Source organism: Natrix helvetica (genome assembly GCF_964273705.1).
Source record: "Natrix helvetica genome assembly, chromosome: 14".
NCBI classification, from domain to species: domain Eukaryota; kingdom Metazoa; phylum Chordata; class Lepidosauria; order Squamata; family Natricidae; genus Natrix; species Natrix helvetica.
The window spans coordinates 938,501-958,971 of NC_138564.1; the positions used below are offsets into that span (position 1 = coordinate 938,501).

Here is a 20,471-nt window from a genome sequence, read left to right on the forward strand (position 1 = left end):
ACCAGGAGAAACCCTGTCATCAAAAGAAACGGATGACTGTATCCTGCACAGCCGCATAGTTTCTGGTCCCTTTCAGATAACTGAAGAAACTTCCCTTGTTTTATTGTCCCAACCAAATTCCATGGATTTGGATTATCTTCAGCAAGTTTTCCTCTAAAGAAAATCTCTGAATTAACCTCACCTCATTTTTAATGAGAAGGATTATAATTAAATATGAGCTACATGATATCAAAAACAAATCATAGCATCAACACTACCATCTTTAGTCAAAGAAACGATCACTTCCCTCAAACGGAATCGAGGGTCCTCCTTTCCTAAGGACCTAGCTAGGGCAAGACTGACACATAGGGTAGAGTAGAGTAGAGTAGAGTAGAATAGAATAACAGAGTTGGAAGGGACCTTGGAGGTCTTCTAGTCCAACCCCCTGCCTAGGCAGGAAACCCTACACCACTTCAGACAAATGGCTATCCAACATCTTCTTAAAGACTTCCAGTGTTGGGGCATTCACAACTTCTGGAGGCAACTTCTGTTCCACTGATTAATTGTTCTGTCAGGAAGTTTCTCCTCCATTCTAAGTTGCTTCTCTCCTTGATTAGTTTCCACCCATTGCTTCTTGTTCTACCCTCAGGTGCCTTGGAGAATAGTTTGACTCCCTCTTCTTTGTGGCAACCCCCGAGATATTGGAACACAGCTATCATGTCTCCCCTAGTCCTTCTTTCTCTTAAGCTAAACATACCCAGTTCCTGCAACCGTTCTTCGTAAGTTTTAGTCTCCAGTTGCCTAATCATCTTTGCTGCTCTTCTCTGCACTTTTTCCTGAGTCTCAACATCTTTTTTTACATCATGGCATCTAAAACTGAATGCAGAATTCCAAGTGTGGCCTTCCTTCCCAAGGCATTCTTTACTTTACTGTTATTGTACATATATACACAGTTTACACATACAATGAAATTCACATAACACCCAGAGACCAGGCCCAACACACATAACAATCCCCAAACACCCCCCACCCACCCAAATTATAAAGTGGTATTAAGGCTTGATGTGATCTTGATTCTATCCCTCTGTTGATGCAGCCTGGAACTAGTCTCATTGACGTTTCCTCATCACACTGGAGAAAGGCATTCTCAAGTGATAGGCCACATTTTCCACACTGGACCTCCCAGTTTATTGGATGAATGGGGAAGCCGTGGCAGGAAGCGTTATATGGCACAAAAACCCTTTGAAAGAAACAAAGTTTAAAGTGATACAGAGAAATAGATGAAATGCAACAGCCACAAAGCTCCTTACTTAGAAAATGATCCATCAGGTGCCCAGCATAGTGTTGGAAGAAATGTCCTTCTGGGTTCGCCTCCAAGTGGGGGAAAAGACACTGGAGACATGGAGGCTGCTTGGAAAGATGGTTTTAATGGTGGACAGAACCACATGGCTTGAGTCCTGAACAGAAAAGGTGATCACATGCTTCAATGTTGGTGGAGAAGAGAAGAGAAGAGAAGGGAAGAGACTGAAGAAGGGCTTGCAGGGCTTTTTATAATCTGTTCAGCCCCACTTATCTGTTTCCTGTTCCTGTGTAAGAAATGTATTCTGATTGGTTGTCAGACTCACATGGGCCCATGCAGAGGCAACTCTCTAGGCTAAGTTTTGAATCCAGGTTTGGTTGAGTTCTCAGATGCCATGTGGTCAGTTGAGTAAAAGGCAATATTATCCTGCCTTAATCCCATCCCCCTGGAGCTGAAGGGGAGAACTCTTTATTATGTAAAGTGGACAAGCTTGGCCTTCTTAATGGCCCATTGACAAAGTGGGGATGGGCAGGAAGCTGCAGGAATTTACTTTGTGTTTAAAATGTGTTTCTCACTTTTTCACATCCAGGAAAATATAATATTCTGCCTTTTCAATATTTCCTGGGATATTTCATTTTTCTGGGAGAGGGCTGGGTGATAACTTCCTACAATAGGATGGGGAAATACCTAGTTGGCCACAGACTTGCCAAAAAGATATTGAAGCTTGACTAGAATCTATTCAAAAAGGACATGAAGTTTTAAGCTGAATGAATAGTTTTCTCAATGATGGGAAGTAATGGTCTGGTTGTGCTATCTGGGCAGGACACTTGAGAATGAATGAAAATATTAGAAACAGCCTTGTTATACTTAGCTATTTTGAAGTAGCTATCTTCCTTTTGACCCTGGCCCCATTTCGGTTGGCACCCCACCAACCCTTCGGCTTCTGCGGTGGGTGGGCGATGCCCTGGGAAAGGCATCTAGAGTGCAACCCCACCCCCACCCTCTGGAGGGTCTTCCAGCCCACTGTGGCTTGGGGGAGGGTGGATTGGCCCAAACAGTGGCTGAGGCAGCCGAAGGGGTCATGGCTGGCAAAGGGGGAAGAGAAGTCTGTCTGTCTCCCAAGGCCCACGTCTTCTCATATCCCCCCTGCTTGCCTTCTGAACCAGGGTCAGAAAGTGGCCCAATTATCAGGTTTCCTTGCACCTGGACAAAACGCTGTCTTTGCTGACAGCCCACGTGGAGGCCATCGCTTCTCACCCCCCCCTCCAACAGGGGCATTTGGAGGGAGGGGAACCCGTCGCTCTTCTTCTGCTGGGTGTAGAGCGCCACCTGCTGACCCATCTGGGAGAGGCCAGTGGAAGCAACCAGGATGCCTTTTCTGCTGCCAGAGACACCAAGCTACAAAAGCCACCTCGGGTTGCCTGGCTTTCTCCAGGAGGCCTGGATGGCACTTCCTGCATTCATCAGGGGATCCACCAAGGAAACAATGAGCGACAGGATTCTGTGGCTCCTTAAGAAATGCCAAGGCCAAGCTGATGCCAACGGCTGCATTTCCCCCCCCCCATCGCTACATCTATAGTGTTTGTCAATGAAGTAGTGCGCAATTGTCCCATGGTCATCTCATTATCCTATGTCATTATAAATCTACCCCACACCCCATATCGGTGAGACACCGAATCACTTGTTCCAGAGATCTGTAGAAAGTGGTGAGCCAGTCAAGCTCGGACTTTCTGAGCAATGTGTAGCTGGCCCGCTTAGTATCCTGCTGGGAAGCCTCCTTTGCGGGAATCAGAGGCTGCAGCCCAACCGTTTCCGGTCCAGAGAATGGCCTGCACCACAGCGCCTTCGTTGGTCCTCTTGACTTCGTGTTTCCTTTTCACCAGGTCGTCTTCAATTTCCTAGACCCAGGAAGGAAAAACCAGGTTACACATCGCTATCCTCAGGAGATCCAGGAGCATCTCCTCACCTCGGGCTCTTTTGCCTTGTGGGGCAGAGATGACTGTGCTCAGTCAAGAGGCCGCTGCTCCCAGCGATGGCCTCAGGCATGTCCTGTCACAAGTTACCTGTCAACTGGATTGGACAATGCTAGTCCTCGGAAGGCCCCTTGAGCTGAAGGGAGAAACTTACTTCACCCAACCTGAGGCTCTGCATGTGTTTCACAATTACAGCACAACAATGTGACCGAGGTGGGAAAGACACTCCAGGGAGAGAACCCTTCCGCTCTCAAACCCCTTTGGGCTAAACTCCAACCCGGCTCCTCCCGTTATTAAAACAGACCTTTTCCACATCCTCCTCCAGAAGTGTAGCCGGGGGGAACAACTGGTTATGAACTCGGGGCTCCTCCACAGCAGCTTTCACATCATAGCCAAGCCACAGGGCATTGACGATGGTCTGCACAAAAGAAGAGATTTGGGATTAGGTCTCTAAGCATCTCCTGGCAGGACTGAAGCTGATGTTCTTTCCAGGGATCCATGAATCCAGGATGAGTTGGGGGAGACCAGAGAGGCCTTAGCTGGTCAGTGAAATGTCTGTCTTGCCAAAGAGCTTTGAGATGTACTCGATCATTGCTTTAACCAACAACTGTTTCCCCTAAGAGGACGAGATGGATAAGAATGGAAAGCTCAACACCACCTAGGAATTTCAAGATGGGGTGAATTGAAACTTTTTTCAAAGTCTGCAATTCCAATTTTACAATTCAAACTGTCAATTTGGGGGGTGGGGGCTTTGAAATCCAAATGTAACTTTAGATGAGAGACACCTGTCAACCTTTTCTCTCCATCTTCCTTTCAACTCCCCCAATCCACAGCTGCAGCTAAACCCAAGCATAAATATTCATTCTACGGCAAAGAGCACAAAATTGATGTAACTAGGGCGGTTAAATGTCCTCCCTCCCTCCCTCCCTCCCCCCGAAAGACAAAATCTAGCACAGCTTCAAAGTTAGTCTGAGTGGAAAACCTGGTGAGACTTCCAGGCTTCGCCTTTGGAAGCTGCTTCTCTCTCTTTCTCTCAAGCCCAACATAGATCCCCATCACTGGATCTATTCAACCCCATTTGCAGACCTCAAGTAACCTTCCCTCCTATTGCCAGGCCCTCCTTAGAAGTCCTCCACAGTTGACCTATGAAAATCTCTGGTCCTACCCAGAAAAGAAAAGGAGTCATAGAGGGAGATGCCCACAAATTACCCTGGTGCCCATGAGTACTGCCTGTCCCCGTTCAACAGAGAATCTACAGGGTCCAGGGTTTCTTGAAAGACCAGGACGAGGTGGTCTCCCTCAGCCTACCCAGCATGACCCACCAGGGCTGTTGCTGTTGTGATTTTTGTCCCTCCAGAAGCACCGACCACCATCCTGACTTTGTTCTTCTCATCCACCAGGATAGTCGGACACATGGATGAGAAAGGTTGTTTACCTGTTGGGGATGGAGCCAGGTAAGATGCATTGCTGGACACGATCCTTGAACATGCCACTTAAAGCACTAGCCAGTATAGTTGTAGTAGTAAACATCCTGTGAACTATGGGCTGGTTCCCAACAGCCCTTCCTTTGACCTTCCTGTACAGGTGAGAGCACATGGGAGGGAGGGGTTGGCCAACCAGCATCTTACAAATGTGGCTTCTCCTTGCAAGAATGGCTGCATTTCATCACCATTGACAGAGTTCTTGCTGTGTTTTTACTGACCTGCAAGGCTCTCTTCTCTCAGGCCTGTGACAGAACTCGCCTTGGGCAAGTTCCCAAGCAGGGCTTCTTGGTACTGGTCTGGATGGCTGGGACCATGGCTGAATTAAGCAGTCAGGGTTCACCCTTCTCTGCCTGCTGTCACCCCAGATTCTGATGCGGTGGTTGGATGATTGGGTAAGAGCTGATCATACGGGCTCAAGCGGAAAATGTTCTAGATTCTAAATCCTAGGAGAAACAGGGAGGAACCCTTCCCACAATCTTCCCTTTGGCGAGCTGCTTTCTAGGCAATTTCATAGCGCTGTTATCCCTCACAATGAATCTCAGATACAAGTTGAATCCCTCTGTTTTGTAAGCAATACAACTTAGAGGGAATCAGGGAACCTCTAGAGGGCATTGCAATAAACACATGGAAGCAGTTGCTCTCCCCGAATCAGGGAAAAATCTCCCCTGCCATAAAGGAAGAAGACGCAATTCCCATGCTAGAGTGACCCCTTTGGAAAGGGTTTTTTGATGCAGCTTCTGGAGGGTCAGTTGGAGTTGCGAGTCTGTGCTGTAAGTGGAGTTCAGACCTTCTGAAAGGGCAAGCAAAGACCAAGCAAAGACAAAAGCAAAGGCATTTGTATGATCTGTGAAAAGCAACCATTGCGGGACGGAAGTGGCATCCCAGTGTTACCAGTCACAGGGAATGGAGCTCTCAGTTCCTGTGCTGGCTTTCCCCTCTTTGTGGGCTCCGAAAGGAGTCAAAGCCGCCTTGTAGGGGTGGGGAAGCTAAGGAGGGGTGCTCTGAGAGGTCGCAGGAGAGATTGCAACTCTCCTGCTGAACCCCAGGGCTTTTTTCCCTCTATGTCATGGCAAGGAGAAGTGGCAGTCTAAGATGGCTGCCACAAAGCTGGGACAGCTGAACATCTAGGAATTGTGCTGGAGTGAAGTTGGTGAACAGTGTCTGGAACTGGGTGAGAAGAATCCTTTTTATTCAAATTTCAACCCCAAAAGAATATCCAGGGAAAGAGAGACTCACAACTATTTTTAAAAGTAGCAGCGACCTAACACTTTGAAGAAAATTAAAAAAACAAAGGATAAAGAATCAAAGGGAAGAAGGCAGAAAAATCACTACAAATACAGAAAATTGAATTTTTAAATTGGACAGGCATCGTTTCAGATAAGCATTTTAAAATGCTGAACCTATTTACTTAAAAAACTGAAACTTGATTTAAGAGTGCCACCTGCTGACAAAAGAAAGATATAACACATTCCCAAAATCTTGGAAATATTTGGCTATTGGAGATTTAAATATGAGAACAAGAAAGATATTATTATTAAAGTGACCCCCTGAAAGCTTCAACATGACTGAATTTACAGAGAGATTAATGAAGGTTCTATTTTCGGATTACCCAGACGAACAGGTTGATTAGCTTTGGGTTATAAAGATTTAGGAATATTGAATTTTTTGAGAAGTGACTTTAGGTTTGAATATATGGTTATTGGATTATTGGACAAAAAAGTAACAAAATAAAATTAAACAAGATGCTCCACCAGCAAGGAATGAGGGGAATCTGGGAAGAAACTATGCAGATATCTCAGAGTATTAAGGGTACTTTGACCAGAAGCTACAAGGCAGAGGTGGGTTCCTACCGGTTTGGAATGGTTCGGCCGAACTGGTAATGGGTGGCGGCCTGGTTGCTGGAACCCGCAGCAACCCAGGCCTGCTATGCCCCCAACTGGTTCTCCGGCTCTCTTGTTTTTTGCTTCTGCGCAGAACAATTTTTATTGTATTGTGCATGCAGCATGCACCAATTGCACACCCATGAGCAAACTGGAAGCAGTGCCTGCCAGAACCCAGCTCTGCAACAAGGAGATTATGAATAAAAGTCAGAGCCTAAAAGAAGAGCTGGAAAATATGACACCAAAGACAAGGAACCCAGGAAGAGGAGCAGCCAATTGAAAGAGTAGATGACAAAACAAACCAACAAATAGAACAAGATGACAACAAGGAGATAAAAACAAAAATAATAATGACTGATGAAACAAGCTGAGGGGGGGGGAGCATTTTAAGGAAAGCAAAAGAAAGCTGGAGTTGCAGGAAGTCTTTTTGGGAAGAGAGGTGGGGCAAGAGTAGATAATTTGAAAATCAGACAATGGAATAGGACAGAGAAGGGAGAGATGCTCAAAGCAATTGGCCAAAGCAAGTGGAAGCAGATAGAGATAGAGGTCCAAGTGTGGATCTTTAGGAACATGGCAGGCAAGCTAAGACACAAACAATTAAAGCTTTAAGAGAAAATGTATAGAAAGGAACCATTTTTAAATATAATAGTGGTATAACTAAAAGTTAGACTAGGGATGGAAACTAGAGAGGGGGTTTTAAGGGAATACACATTTTTATATAATAAGGTGGAGTAATAATAAGGGGAAGCTACAACTTGAACGATGGTAGTATTAAACATGTTTGAATAATATGGTGATTGGCATAAAAATGACACATTGAAATATTAAATAATTAAATAATGGAAGATTATAACTTAACATAAATACGTGCATTATTATTATTAGAACTATATAAGTTTGTTCAATGTAATAAATATGATTATTAATATTCTATTTGTAGTAAAAGGAACGATACCTAGAATATGGTGATTGGCATAAAAATGACATATTGAAATATTAAATAATTAAATAATGGAAGATTATAACTTAACATAAATATGTGTGTTACTATTAGAACCATATAAGTCTGTTAAATGTAACAACTATGATTATTAATACTTTACTTGTAATAAAAATGACACTTAGAATATGGTGATTGGCATAAAAATAATATATTGAAATAGCTAAATAATGAAAGATATAATTCAACAAAATAATGTGTACTATTACCAGAACTATAAAAGCTTGTCAACTGTAGTAAATATGATGAATATTATTTTTGTACTAAAATGTAAGACACTCAGTTGCCACACTCTTCCCGCATTGATGCATTTGTAAAAAATAAATAAGAAACTTGAAAAAAAGAAACATAAAACCAACCGTTGCCAGAATACTGGGAGGAGAAATATATCTGGAAAGGAATTAACTTGGGGTGGGGGGGGATAAGGGAAAAAAAATAAAGCTCAGTGAGTGCCTGAAACTGTATCAAAGGCCTGTTGTCCCCTTGGAGAAAATAGATGAATATCTCGGAAAGCAAAAGGATTACAGGGGGACAAAAGGGAATTGATGTATGGACCTCTAACAATCAGAGAGTCTCAAACCAGGGAAAAGGCTTGGAGCCCCCAGGCGGTATTATAGTCAGGCTCCAGGAAGCAAGGAAGAGCCCTTGAGAGGCTCTTCTAAGGAGCTCCCTTTATGGTTCCTCCTCTCTAGGCAGGCAAGATGGGCAGCCTTTACATTCTCTGAAGAAATAAATGAATCTGGCCCAGCTGCAGCAGCCCCCTTGCCCCATTCAGGAGCTCCTCCAGGACCTCCTTTCTTGCCCCTCAACCTCTCCGTCTCTGCTCTGCCTGGAATGTGGCACCTCCCAGCTGGGAAGCCGGACTGCATTCCTCCCCAAGGATGGGTGTTTTGAGGAAGTACTTAGATAACCTTTACGGAGACCAAGGAACTCTTTCTGGATACCAGGAACTTGGAAAGAAGCCAGGATAGCATTAACAGGTAGATAAGGACAAAAATTGACTTCAGTAAGAAATTACAGATCAAAATCATTAATGAATTACCTAGAGCAGTGATGGCGAACCTATGGCACGCGTGCCACCTGTGGCACGTGGAGCCATTTGTTAGGGCACGCGAGGCCCTGGCAAAAACAGATGCATTGGTCTTTTTAGATGCAGAGAAGGATTTTGATCATTTGAACTGAACTTTTTTTGTTGAAGGTTTTGGAGAGAATTTATATTTCACAGACAGCCCAAATCATCGCTAATGAAGATTTAGCTAACCCATGTGAGTTTTTTAGTCCTTGAAATATTAAACAGAGATATGAGAGAAGATGATAGGGTCACGGGTTTGAAGATGAAGAAAGAGCTGTACAAGGTACGAGCGGTTGCAGGTGGCTTGGCTTTGATTTGAACAGATTCTTCAAAGGGAACTGAACTTTGAATGAATAAATTAAAAGAATTTGGAAGCTTAATCAACAGAACACAAATATATTCATACAAATGTAGTTACAAGACCCTGTTAGATGACCTATTGTATGGAATAAATATAAACTCAGGTTTTGCTCCAAAATGCCTCTTATAGTTGACCAGAAAGTGCTCATCGAGTTTTGCATGAAACAGAAAAAAGGCACTTATGATTTTTGGTTTTAAGAATTAGAATTATGATTTTTTGTAATCATAGGATAAGAGAGATTTGTTTTATTTGTATGCATAATTGCTGCAAAGGAAATGGGAAACCTTCCTTCCTTTTTTATCCACTGCTCTTAATTAGGTAGTTTGCATTAGTTTTTATGTGTTTTGTAAAACTTCAATAAACATTTATTTTAAAAATGCGCTAGGGCTAAGAAGCAGGTCTTGATAAAAAAAAAACCCCAGAGAAGAGTCTCTGCAGTGGAAGGACAAAAAAGGCAATCTAAGCAAAGCTTCACACAAAAGAATGTGGCTGTCATCTTGACTTTTTTGACCATCCACTGCAGACCCCAGGACCCCCAGGAGAAGGGAAATGGCAGTCAGCTCAGCCTGGCTCACTCCCTGGAAGGAGCGGAGGCCTTTCCATGGATTGCCTCTTCTTCCATGGCTGCAGAGGCACAGGGAGCTCAAGAACCGAGGGGAGGCACAGGCTGCCTGGAGGAGACCCTCCCCAGAGAGGGGTATGGATCTGGAGGGGGCTGGATCCTTTGCTCAAGCAGCAGGTGGAGAAGTGCACAAGCAAAGCCTTACCTGGGGCAATGAAGTTGGCCACCGAAGGGGGGACCCCGAAGCCATTCACTATGTGGGGGGAGCTGAAGTCATCCATCTCGTTGTTGAAGATGATGCCATTCACAGGGGAGCGGAGGTCGGAGCCGAAGCTGTGGAGGCGGGCGAGAGAAAGGAGGTCCATACAGCAGCCCCTCTTTGCACCCAGCTTTCCTACCACCTGTTCCTGGAAATGCCAAAGCTCCAAGGCCACGGGGGTCCTGCTGCCCCTGCACGGAGCCTGGACATCACCAGCCCTCTTCCCGAAAGGAGCTGCCGGGGGCTTTTCCACCCAAGCGTAGCAAAGCGAGGCTGGTGCAGAAGCCGGACTGACTGGCATGCAAAGGCTTGGGGGACACAGGTGTTCCCCTACTTCAGAGCTTATCTAGAGGGGTAAGGAAGGCAGAAGAAGGGTGGGGCGGTGCCAGGACATATCTGGGGAAGGAGCATGTCATGACGGGTTTTTTATTTGGGGTATTTTAATTGCATTCAATTTATTTAGGGGTTTTTAAACATTGTGTTTTTACTTGTTTTTATCTATCAGTTCACCTCCTCCTTGTATATGTCGTATATATGTCTTGGTATATGTTTTGTTATATGTATGTCGATATATTTATTTCCTATGTTTTGTTGTACGCCACCCTGAGTCCTTCGGGAGAGGGTGCGGCTAAGAAATAAATATTTATTATTATTATTATTATTATGCGCCCCCAGCCAATGCAGGAAGAGGGGCAGGGAAAAGATTGTGGGGAGCATTGGCAGATAGCACAATGGAAGTGGAAGGGACTGTGAAGAGGTGGGCAGGGATAGGGCCCTTGGATTCTTTCCAGCCTCCACAGGCCGCTCTCCCTTCTCGGCTTCGGGGCCTGTGGAGGAAAAGCCACGATTTGGAGAAGGATCTTCCCAGCGCCCCTCCGCTCTGACCCTGCTGGGAAGGGCAGGAGCCTCTGAGCTTGACTGAGCCTGACTCCAGCAGCCCCTCCATCCTGGAGTCTCACTAGTGGTTGATGGTGCTGGTGGCTGAGACCGCGCTGCCATCCTCAGCTACGACCGAGACGTGGGACGTCCCAGCATGCTCCGGAGTGTAGTAATCTGGTTCATAATAGCTGATGTTGTGAGTAGTGTTGGTGATTTTGCTCCGCAGGCTGTCGGCAAAGGACTCTGATGTCATGTTTCTGATCACCTAGATGGAAGAACGGAAGAGAGATCCTACAGGGAAAGCCAAGTGATCATTCACAGGCTGATGGCCTTCCTTGGGTTTCTCCTGAGGAACTAATGGGATGGCCAGCTTGCCTCTCAGCTCAGGACCCCAGCAAAATGCAGTGGAGTCACTTTGCTCTGTTTGGCCAGGAGGAGGGTAGGAAAGGAGCAGAGGAGGGCACGGAGCTACCTCTGTGAGGTTGACAAACGCAGGGTCCCCGAGTAAACTCCGCTTGGCGTAAGCGAAGCGGAAAGCCTCCAAGATGCGATGGTACGTCCAGCCCTTCTCTTCCAGAGTCCGGGTGCTGTTCTTAGAGAACCGGAAGCCTGCCGGGAGATTGAACACAAACATCAGGCACGTCAGGGTCCATCAGCCACCAAAGTCAGAGGTTAGACCAGCCAAGTGTTGCCATTGGTAGCTCAAACTTGGATGAAGACAGTAAGTTGATGCAGGTTTTCCATGAGATGGTAGGAAACGATGGTTGTAGCAAGGATTATGTGAAGCAAACCTGGTTAAGAAAGATGGGTGGGGAGGCTGAAGAGGAGTGTCCCTGTAGTCATTGGGGAAACCTGGGGAAATGCTGGAAAGAGTATGTTAGTGACTTGGGGTTTTCCTGGACTCACAATTCCTGCTGGAACACCAAAGTGGAGCCATAGCTGGGAGCTGTCTTCATTCAGCCCTGACCGGAAGGGAAAAGTAGCAACAGGGAATGCAAAGGTGGATATTTGAGGCATCTGACCTGAAAAAGCATAGGTAGAAATGAACAACATTTGGGAAATCCAATGTGGCTGCTGCCCTACATTCGCTAAAGGAGACGTGAATGTTTATTACACCTTCTTTGATTTAGAAAACAATAAATGTGAATTATGGAATGTTTGAGGTGAATATGGAGGTTGATTGCTGTAGGGAAGTGATGGCAAACCTTTTTTCTTTGATTCCGAAAGTGCAGGTGCGTGCGATAATGCGTGCCAGCATTCATAATGCAATGACCCCCGTAGGCCCCACCCCAGCGCATGCGCATGTGACCTGTTTTGGTGCTAGCAGGCCTTCCTGGAGCCTCCTGGAACCAAAAATGGGGCGTGGGGAGGGCTGCCACAACCTGCCAACTCCTGCGCATGCGTGCATGTCTCCCAGCAGAGACCCGAAAATCAGCTGGCCGGCGGGAGGCGTGCACATGCGCAGTGGAGTTGACCCAGACAATGGCTCACGTGCCCGCAGAGATGGCTCCATGTGCCACCTGTGGCATGTGTGCCATAGGTTGGCCATCACAGCCGTAGGGGATAAGTGGGACTGTGGAATGAAAGAAAATGCCAGAGGTTAAGCACGGAAGAGAAACGGAGGGGCACATGGCTGATCTTGAGCTTGGATAAAAGCACAAGCTTTGGGGTGGGGCAACAGCAACACACGTGTGTGTGTGTGTGTGTGTGTGTGTGAGAGAGAGAGAGAGAGAGAGAGAGAGAGAGAGAGAGAGAGAGAGAAGGCGAATGCCATAGAGAAGAAGGGATCGAAAGGCCTGAGGGGGCCTGAATGGAAACACATGAGGAATCCCAGGCTCTGCTGTAGAGAGACCAGACCTTGCAAAAGATTTCTAAAGGAAGAGCCGGGGGGGCACAAGATTGATGGAATTGAGCAATATCCCCCCCCCCTCCGGAATTGAAACGTTTCTCAAATGGGGGTCCGGGAGATTTGAAGAGGTTCATGGAGTGGAAACCTCTTGAAGCACCAATTTCATTTGGACCACTTCTCCCTGACTGGAGCCATTTAAGAAGCCCAAATGATGCAATGCCTTTGGGTAAACCTCCCAAACAGAAGTGCAAGAAATGCAAAAGAATTTGGTTCATGAGATTTGCTTCTTTTCTCTCTTTCTGCCTTTGGGGGCAGGGGGGGAGGGGGGAGTAGCTTTGAAAAACCTTTGAGACCATCTAAAGTTGTCATCAAAAGGCAATCAAAACCAAAGCTCCATAGAACTGAGAAGTCCAGGTAAAAGGAAAAGTGATGAGGCTGGCAGTGAAAATGCCCTCAAAAGGCCGGCACCTTTTGAAGGTGTCCAAGGAAAGACAGAAACAACAATGAAGAGGCATGGGAAGCTGCCAAATGCATCAACTGGCACACACATATCCCACCATGAGCTATCCGGGGGGGGGGGGAGAACGACATTTCTGGTGGCAGCCAAATAAGCTGTTGGGCTCAGCCCCCTCCCTAACCCTCCCCCCAACTCTTCTGCATTTCAAACCTTGGGGTCCTTGTCCTTAGCCCCCCCCCCCCACCTGCCCCAGGAGGGGCTGGGAGAGGCAAGCTCCCTAGCAGAGCTTTGGAGGGACCGAAGACCGGCTGCCCAGATGGAAGAGGAAACAGCCCAAGGGGAGCGAAGGGCATCCCCCAGGGAGGGAAGGTAGACAGAGAGGCAACTTTACAATATCTGGCAGTCCATCCAGTCCCTAAAAACTGTGCAAAGCAGCCAAAGAAAACCACCTGTCCCCAGATGAAAAGAGGGCCCCTTTGGCCCTTGGGAGTGGAATGGAGGGGGCCCCTGGGCTGAAACCAATGGGGTGCCACTGCTTGGGGTGGTCCTGTTGCAGCATTTTTCATAGCTCGTCGTCCCATCACACTCCCACCCCCCACTTTATACTGTTGAAGCTGAGCTGACATTCCGGTTCTGGGGGAAATTTTGCAACCCTCCCAAAAAGCAAATGTCCCAATGAAAGCTTATCAATATTAAAGAGGTGGAAGAATCCTGACCTTTCAGGATGTTGAGGATCAGGGCCAGCACAGGACCACTTAAAGGCGCACTGGGCACATACATGCTGAACTGGCCCAGTTGCACTTTTAAAGGATTTTCTTCCAGAGTCGGTAGGTAATCCCTCAGGTCCTCCATGGTCAGGATCCCACCTGCAACAGAAGGGAGGGAATCCTGACAACTGGGCCATTGAGAGACGGTGCCCTCTGGCTCGCCCATTGCCAGGAGCCCCCTCTTGCTCTTGGGGGAAGATAAAGGGAGAAGCCTTGGGCATCCTCTCCCAATATTTAACAATAAAAGCACATCTTCTAGACTTTATCTGCTCTTAACTTTGGTTAGTTTTAATCCTGGTTTGATTTGTATTGTTGAACTTATATCCTGTATTTGCAATGCTCTATTTTGCAGATGAGTCTCTGAAAGTGGGGTGGAGCCCTTTCCAAGGGCTGCAGAGGGGCTCATGTCAGACTTTACCTCCCACAGGCGCCCACCCTGGGAGATACATATTTTCTAAAACTCTCTTGGATGCTTCTGACTCTTAGCCATTTGCTTCGATTTACCAGGCTACTGAGGCCAAATATTAGCTGTGTAAATTACTAAGATGTGCTTCGAGGTTTGGAGGGCTCCCCAAACCAGTCCGGCTTCTCCAAGGAGAATCGATGATGTGGGATCTGAGCTAGAGGGGAAGGGAGCCCCTCCAGTTCAGTTACTGCTGTGGTTCAGATTCCCCATGGCATCTGACTTCTCAGCTGACCTGCTCCCTCCAAAGTGAGTTTATGCTCCAGGCCAGGAGCCTTCCTTTCAGATTTTCAGCCAGTTCCTGAACAGTATTTCTTAATTCCATCTGTAGGTACCTGAAGTGGATCTGGGAGTGCCACCTCAAGACTCTCTTTCCGCCATCAATTCTTGAAAGCTGAATAGAGCCACCCCCCCCCCCAAAGGTGCTACATTGATGGCAGCATCAACAATTGGCACCAGAGAGATTGACAGTCTGCATCGATCACCAGACATTTCCCTCTCTCAACTTTGGCATTTAGGATGACTTCCACAGGGAATTATAATTTTAAATGGTGTAAACGTGACCCCTCCCGGATTCTTATGTCTTCCACAGAATTCCCAATGCCCAGCTCTTTCTGCCTGGCCTTCTGTGGCTGCCTGCCATGTTCCCCACCATTGGTTCACCATTTTGCAATTCAGCGGCATCCTTTGGCCCCGCAACATTGGGCTCTTGTCAGCCCTCCTGGCTAAAGCAGGCAGGAAACCCTCCCAGGTGAGCTAAAGCTCCTTTGCTGTAAGGCTGCATGAAGAAAATCTTGCAAGTCGGAAGATACAAACTTTCCTCCGCCACAAAAGTACTTGGTCCATTCGTGCTGATCTAAGTTTTCTTTCTCTGTCTGTTTAGCTCCTGGGGACTCCACTCCCTCCCTCTCTCTCTCTCTCTCTCTCTCTCTCTCTCTCTCTCTCTCCCTCCCTCCCTCCCTCCCTCCCTCCCTCTCCCTCTCTCTCTCTCTCTCTCTCTCTCTTCCCCTCGTCCCCCAAGGTCACCCACACAATCTGTTACAGTTCTGTGAGGCCACATTTGCAGAGTGTCTCCCCCCCCCCCCCGGTGCCCCCAAGACAGGCTACAGGGCAGTATCCTCAGCGGGATACTTGGAGCAAAAATCCCCATTGATTATAATTTGCCATGGAACAGGATTTGCTAAGCGGGTAGCAGACCCCCCCCCCCCAAAAGAGGGACCTTGATATGTGTCTGGAGACCTTCCATTGGAGTAGACCCCACACTGAGTGCAGGGCTGCAATGCCCCTCGGAACCAGCAGTCCCAGCACAGCCGGGTAGGACCAGCTCTTTGGCTTAAGCAGAAGAGGCAGAGGGTGAAACTAGCTGTGGAAATGCTTCCAAAGGAGAAAACGACAACTGACACCCCCCCCTTGCTTTGTAGATAGTTTGCTGCTCACCTGCATTTTGGACCTCAGCCACCATCTGCTGTGCCAGGTTGCCAGTGTAGAAGGCATCCGCACCCTGGTTGGCGATGGTCTCGTAGGTCCTGGCCAGCTTAGGCAGGCGGAGGAGTTGCTTCTCCTGCAGCACCTTCCCGCTTTTGCAGAAGACCTCACTGAGGACAAAGGCGTCATTGGAGAGAGAGCCACGAGCTCTGCCAGAGTCTCTCAACCTTGGCAACATTAAGAGGTGTCGACTTCATCTCCCAGAATCCCAGAACGGTGGAAGCTGAAGTCCACACTCCTTAAAGGTTGAGATATTTCCTGCGCCATTTCAGAAAGCCCAGACTGCCCAAGGAGCTGCTGATTCTGTTCTACAGAGGAATCATTGAGTCTGCCATCTGCACCTCCATAACTGCCTGGATTGGCTCTGCAACCCAACAAGACAGACGGAGACTTCAGAAGGTAATCAGAACGGCAGAAAAAACAATGGCTGCCAACTTTCCTTCCTTTGAGGACCTGTGCACTGCAGGAGTCAAAAAGAGGGCTGTGAAAATATCTACAGACCCCTCGCATCCTGGACATAAATTGTTTCAACTTCCCCCCTCTGGACACCACAATAGGGCATTGCATGGCAAAACAATTACATTATGTTTTGTTATAACTATAACAAAGATAGTCCCACCCCCGGTGCCATCACTCTGCTGAACACTTAATTCCCACAGCACTGTCTTGGGTCTAAAGATATTTACCCATGTAGTAGGGCTCTATTGATATTAATCTTCTCATCTTTCTCATCTACTCATCTTTTCTACTACCTTCTTCTATTGGTATCTATGACTTATCACTTGTGCATTATGTTGTGTATTATGATTAATGAGTGTAACTATGATCAATAACTTGTGACTTATCACTTGCTGTTTGTATGTCTACTGAGAGCTTATGCACAGGAAATAAATTCCTTGTGCCCAATCACATTCGGCCAATAAAGAATTCTGTTCTGTCCTATACAGTTCTATTCACTAGGCAATTCAGGCCCTGCCCTGGCGCATGTCTGCTTAAAATCTGGTTCCTGCTGGGCTCGCCTCTCCTGGTACGAGAGCATTGGGGGTTGGCAACCTGATGTGCCCCACTGAGTTAGGTAGAGAGAGATTTAAAAGCTTTTTTCTTTACAGAAAAAAGACACAATTGAGTGCAACCTCCCCCCCCCCTTTTTTTTTTTTTAAGTGAGTTCCCGTTATACTTTTTCCAAAGCCCCTTCTTGGGCTGGGTTTTTGTGTGGAAAGAAAATTCAAAGAAAACAAAGGCACAACTGAGGTCATGTCAGGGGTCCCCATGTTCTCACCGTAAATGTTAGCAGGTTATGAAACACAAGATTGACTTGATCTCAGCATCTCCCTTTCGTGCACCTCTTGTCTTGTTCCATAAGAGGCAGAATTAATCAGTGAACAAACCTGGGTGTCTCCACAGCCTCAAATTCCAGCCACAGATGGAACCGTGACAGCCTCTCACTGACACCTCTCCTATTCTCTGTCCCCCATGCTCCAAGGGCTTCTCCTTAGCCTCCCTCACCCCAATTAGCGGAGCAGAGCTGCTGACTGGGAAACCTTCGTGGCTGGAGTAGAGATAAGGAGACCACCTCGCCCTTCTGCCGTTCAAGGCATCTTATGAAAGGAGACCCTGAAAATGCCCCCATCCAGGAACTGAAACGCCCAATGCATTGCAGCACTTTTTCATACTGCTTCCATATTTAGACACTAAATCCTAAGATGCCACCAGGAAGCAACTGAAGGAGCCAGAGGTACCGGAGCAGACTGGTCACCTAAACTGCCTAGACAAAGGTTTGACCTGCTGATAAAAGGCTTGGGGGGGGGCAATACTTGGGATGCTTCTATGGGGAATGCTGCTGCAGGAGATCTTCCCCGAATTACACAAGTCTTGAAAGGGTCCCTTCAGATTTTGGGCTCCAGCCTAAAAAGAGGTATTCCTTTTGCAAGATCTTGGCCATCAGTGGCCATGGTTGAGAAGCCCACCTTCCTTCCTTCCTTCCTTCCTTCCTTCCTTCCTTCCTTCCTTCCTTCCCTCCCTCCCTCCCTCCCTCCCTCCCTCCTTCCTCCTTTCCTATATCCTTCCTGTCTTCCTTCCTCTTTCCCTGCCTCCTTCTCATTCCCATCTTCCTCCCCCTCCCTCCCTCCCTCCTTTGTTCCTTTCCAGGTGGTCCCTGAGTCGACTTAGGTCCGTCCTCCCAGCAACCTCCCTTGGGACCTTCATATTGAGAAGAGTCCAGTCTCCAAGCCACCCACCCAGCAGGGCATGCGCTGCCTTGCGCGGAGGTGCTGCCCTGCTGCCTACCACAAGGACGGGATGGTTTCAATCTCACTGCTCCTGGACTCCAGGGCTTTGGCCAGGCCTTTACCAACAGGGAAGCCTTCTCTGGCTAACTGGATGCTGGGCTGAAACAGCTCCTTCCAAAGTAGTTTGCCATGCCGTCGGTGGGCCAGTTCATAGCCACGGATTTCTCCTGGAACTGCAATGGACAATCCACCTGGAGCAGGCAGAGGACAAAGAGATCAAGACTCCAGCCAGTCCTCTCCCCTGTCATCCAGAACCATCAACCTAATTTTGTTTTCCACTCATAATCTATTTTCTCCTTCACTATAAACTGAGTGCCCAGAGCTAGTTTGCAAGAGTTATTGACTTAGGCAATGCCTTCTTCATGTTGACCCCTGTTCTCCATTGAGTTTTGTGAATGTTCAAGAAACATTTTGACTAGAGTTTATAGGTAATCATGTAGTTTGTGGGTGGACATCTTTACAACTTGTACAATCAGTAATTACGCCAAGTCTATGGTTTTAGTTCTTAGTATGAATTTTCAAGGCTATTGATTATTGATTATTGATCAGAGGGCTAGAAGGGACCTTAAGAAGCCCAACCCTCCTGCTTGGTGCAGGATCCCCTAGAGACTTTCTGATGACCACTCAGCTTAGATAACAGGCAGGAAGATAAAGGTGAGTGAGTAGATACACAAGACCACAGAAGATGTGAACCACTCAGCAAACCTTCTTGCACACAGCGTGCGGTTCTTGCCAGCCAAGCCATCCCACCCATTCCTGAGCCTGGTCACCTTCAGACTCTCCTGAGGTTCGTGGACCCTTGATCCCAAGCTCACGAGGAGGTGGCTCATATGTGCAGCCAGCCACCACTGGCAGCGAGTGCCTCTTGCTTTACCTTTCTGGGACAGAGCGGTGTTGTTGCCAAACATGTCTCGAGATGCATTCCTGGGTGCCACTTCCCTGGCATTAATAATTTCCACTTTCCCTTGGAAGGTAAGGAACAAGATGAGGTTCTGCTGCCTCCCTCCTGGCAAGTTAATGCATAAACCTATCCAGGCTTTCTGAGTGACCCCTTCAAGGCATAATTCAAATAAAGGTTAACTTCAAGAACAAAAGTCACTACGGATGCCCCAATTCCATGCCAGTTCAGCAGTCAGTCATCACCTCTTTCTCTCTACATCCTTTGACATTGACCTCACTCCTGTTTTTTGAAATAGAAGCATTACCTTTCGATAGCTAAGCAGTCAACATTTGACCCAGCAGACATATCTGAAATATGACAGCATTTTATGGGCAATGTCGCCAAACAGGAGTAGGAGAGGTCTATCACCAAAATCTCATTTAGCAGAAAAGAAGAAGGCCAGGTGGCTCTGCTCCTCATAACCCCAGCCCCCCCCACCCCCCACCTTGTTCCCAGAAGGCTATTTCATGTTCCAGGCAGCCTTTTGTGTGAGTGTGTCTCTGTGAAAAGTCAGACAATCTTCTAAGCTGAATAGGGGTTGAAGCACTCACGTTTTCTCCCCATACCTGTGGAAGCAATGTGTATTCCTGGAGCCTCCTTGAAAATAGTGAAAACATATGTAGATGCTGGCACTTTGCTGGCAGCATGCCAGCTTTCCCTTTTCTTGGTGAACATTAACCCAAATGAAGGAAAGTCATCGAGGTCTCTGAGGTTGCTTCTGTGAACCCACAGGCTGAACTATAAGCTCACAAATCCCTCCCACTTCTAATGATTAGAATTAGACATGGAAAGCAAAAGCAGGCAAAGGGCCACCGCTCAGCAGTAGAGCTGGAAAGCCCAGCCGTGTCTTCCCCACAAGGCCACCCCAGCTCCTGCCCTCCTTACCCTCGGTTGAGAGGATGGTGAGAAAAAGGCCTCCTCCAATGCCCATGCTGTGGGGATTCATCAGGCCCACACACAGCAGACTGGCGATGGCAGCATCCACAGCGGATCCCCCTTTCTGAAGGATGTCCCTGCATGGGGTGAAAGATGAACATCGGGTGAACGGGACAGAGCTTTGAGGCCTGGGCAGCAAGGAGACAGAAGCTGGCCAAAGGAGTTCCCCCAAACCAGAAGAGTCTCCCAATGGTCTCTTGAAAGCCAAGACCAGCAACCGTGGAGGCGTTTATCCTAGTGGATAATCACTTATACGTGAGGCCGCCGTGTGCTGCAGCTGCCAAAAAAGCCAATGCAATCCTTGGTTGCATAAACGGAGGGACAGAGTCAAGACCTCGTGAAGTATTCGTACTGCTTTATAAAGCCTTAGTAAGACCACCCCTGGAATAAGGTATCCAGTTTGGGTCACTACATTACAAATAAGATGTTGAGACTTTGGAAAAGGTGCAGAGAAGAGCAACAAAGATGATGAGGGGACTGGAGGCTAAAACACATGAAGAACGGTTGCAGGAACTGGGAATGTCTAGTTTAATGAAA

The 20,471-nt window shown here is 47.3% G+C and overlaps 1 protein-coding gene across 3 annotated transcripts in view; it reads right to left on the minus strand.

Annotated features, from left to right (window-relative positions):
• GGT1 (gamma-glutamyltransferase 1) overlaps positions 1-20,471 on the minus strand; it is a 44,783-nt gene that overhangs the window by 22,207 nt on the left and 2,105 nt on the right. The window contains exons 3-13 of one of the 3 annotated variants that reach the window (XR_014176468.1): positions 19,884-20,011; positions 18,933-19,022; positions 18,057-18,249; positions 15,723-15,880; positions 13,772-13,921; positions 11,222-11,358; positions 10,830-11,014; positions 9,817-9,944; positions 4,575-4,687; positions 3,557-3,670; positions 1,290-3,177 (exon numbers count right to left, since the gene is read on the minus strand). Coding sequence is in view for 1 of the 3 variants with exons in the window: in XM_081966396.1 (XP_081822522.1) it covers positions 3,034-3,177; positions 3,557-3,670; positions 4,575-4,687; positions 9,817-9,944; positions 10,830-11,014; positions 11,222-11,358; positions 13,772-13,921; positions 15,723-15,880; positions 18,057-18,249; positions 18,933-19,022; positions 19,884-20,011 (1,540 nt within the window). In the remaining 2 variants the exon portion in view is untranslated. Of the gene's footprint in view, positions 1-904; positions 3,178-3,556; positions 3,671-4,574; positions 4,688-9,816; positions 9,945-10,829; positions 11,015-11,221; positions 11,359-13,771; positions 13,922-15,722; positions 15,881-18,056; positions 18,250-18,932; positions 19,023-19,883; positions 20,012-20,471 lie in introns of those variants that run through there. The other 2 variants (XM_081966396.1, XR_014176469.1) reach the window with 2 other exon arrangements.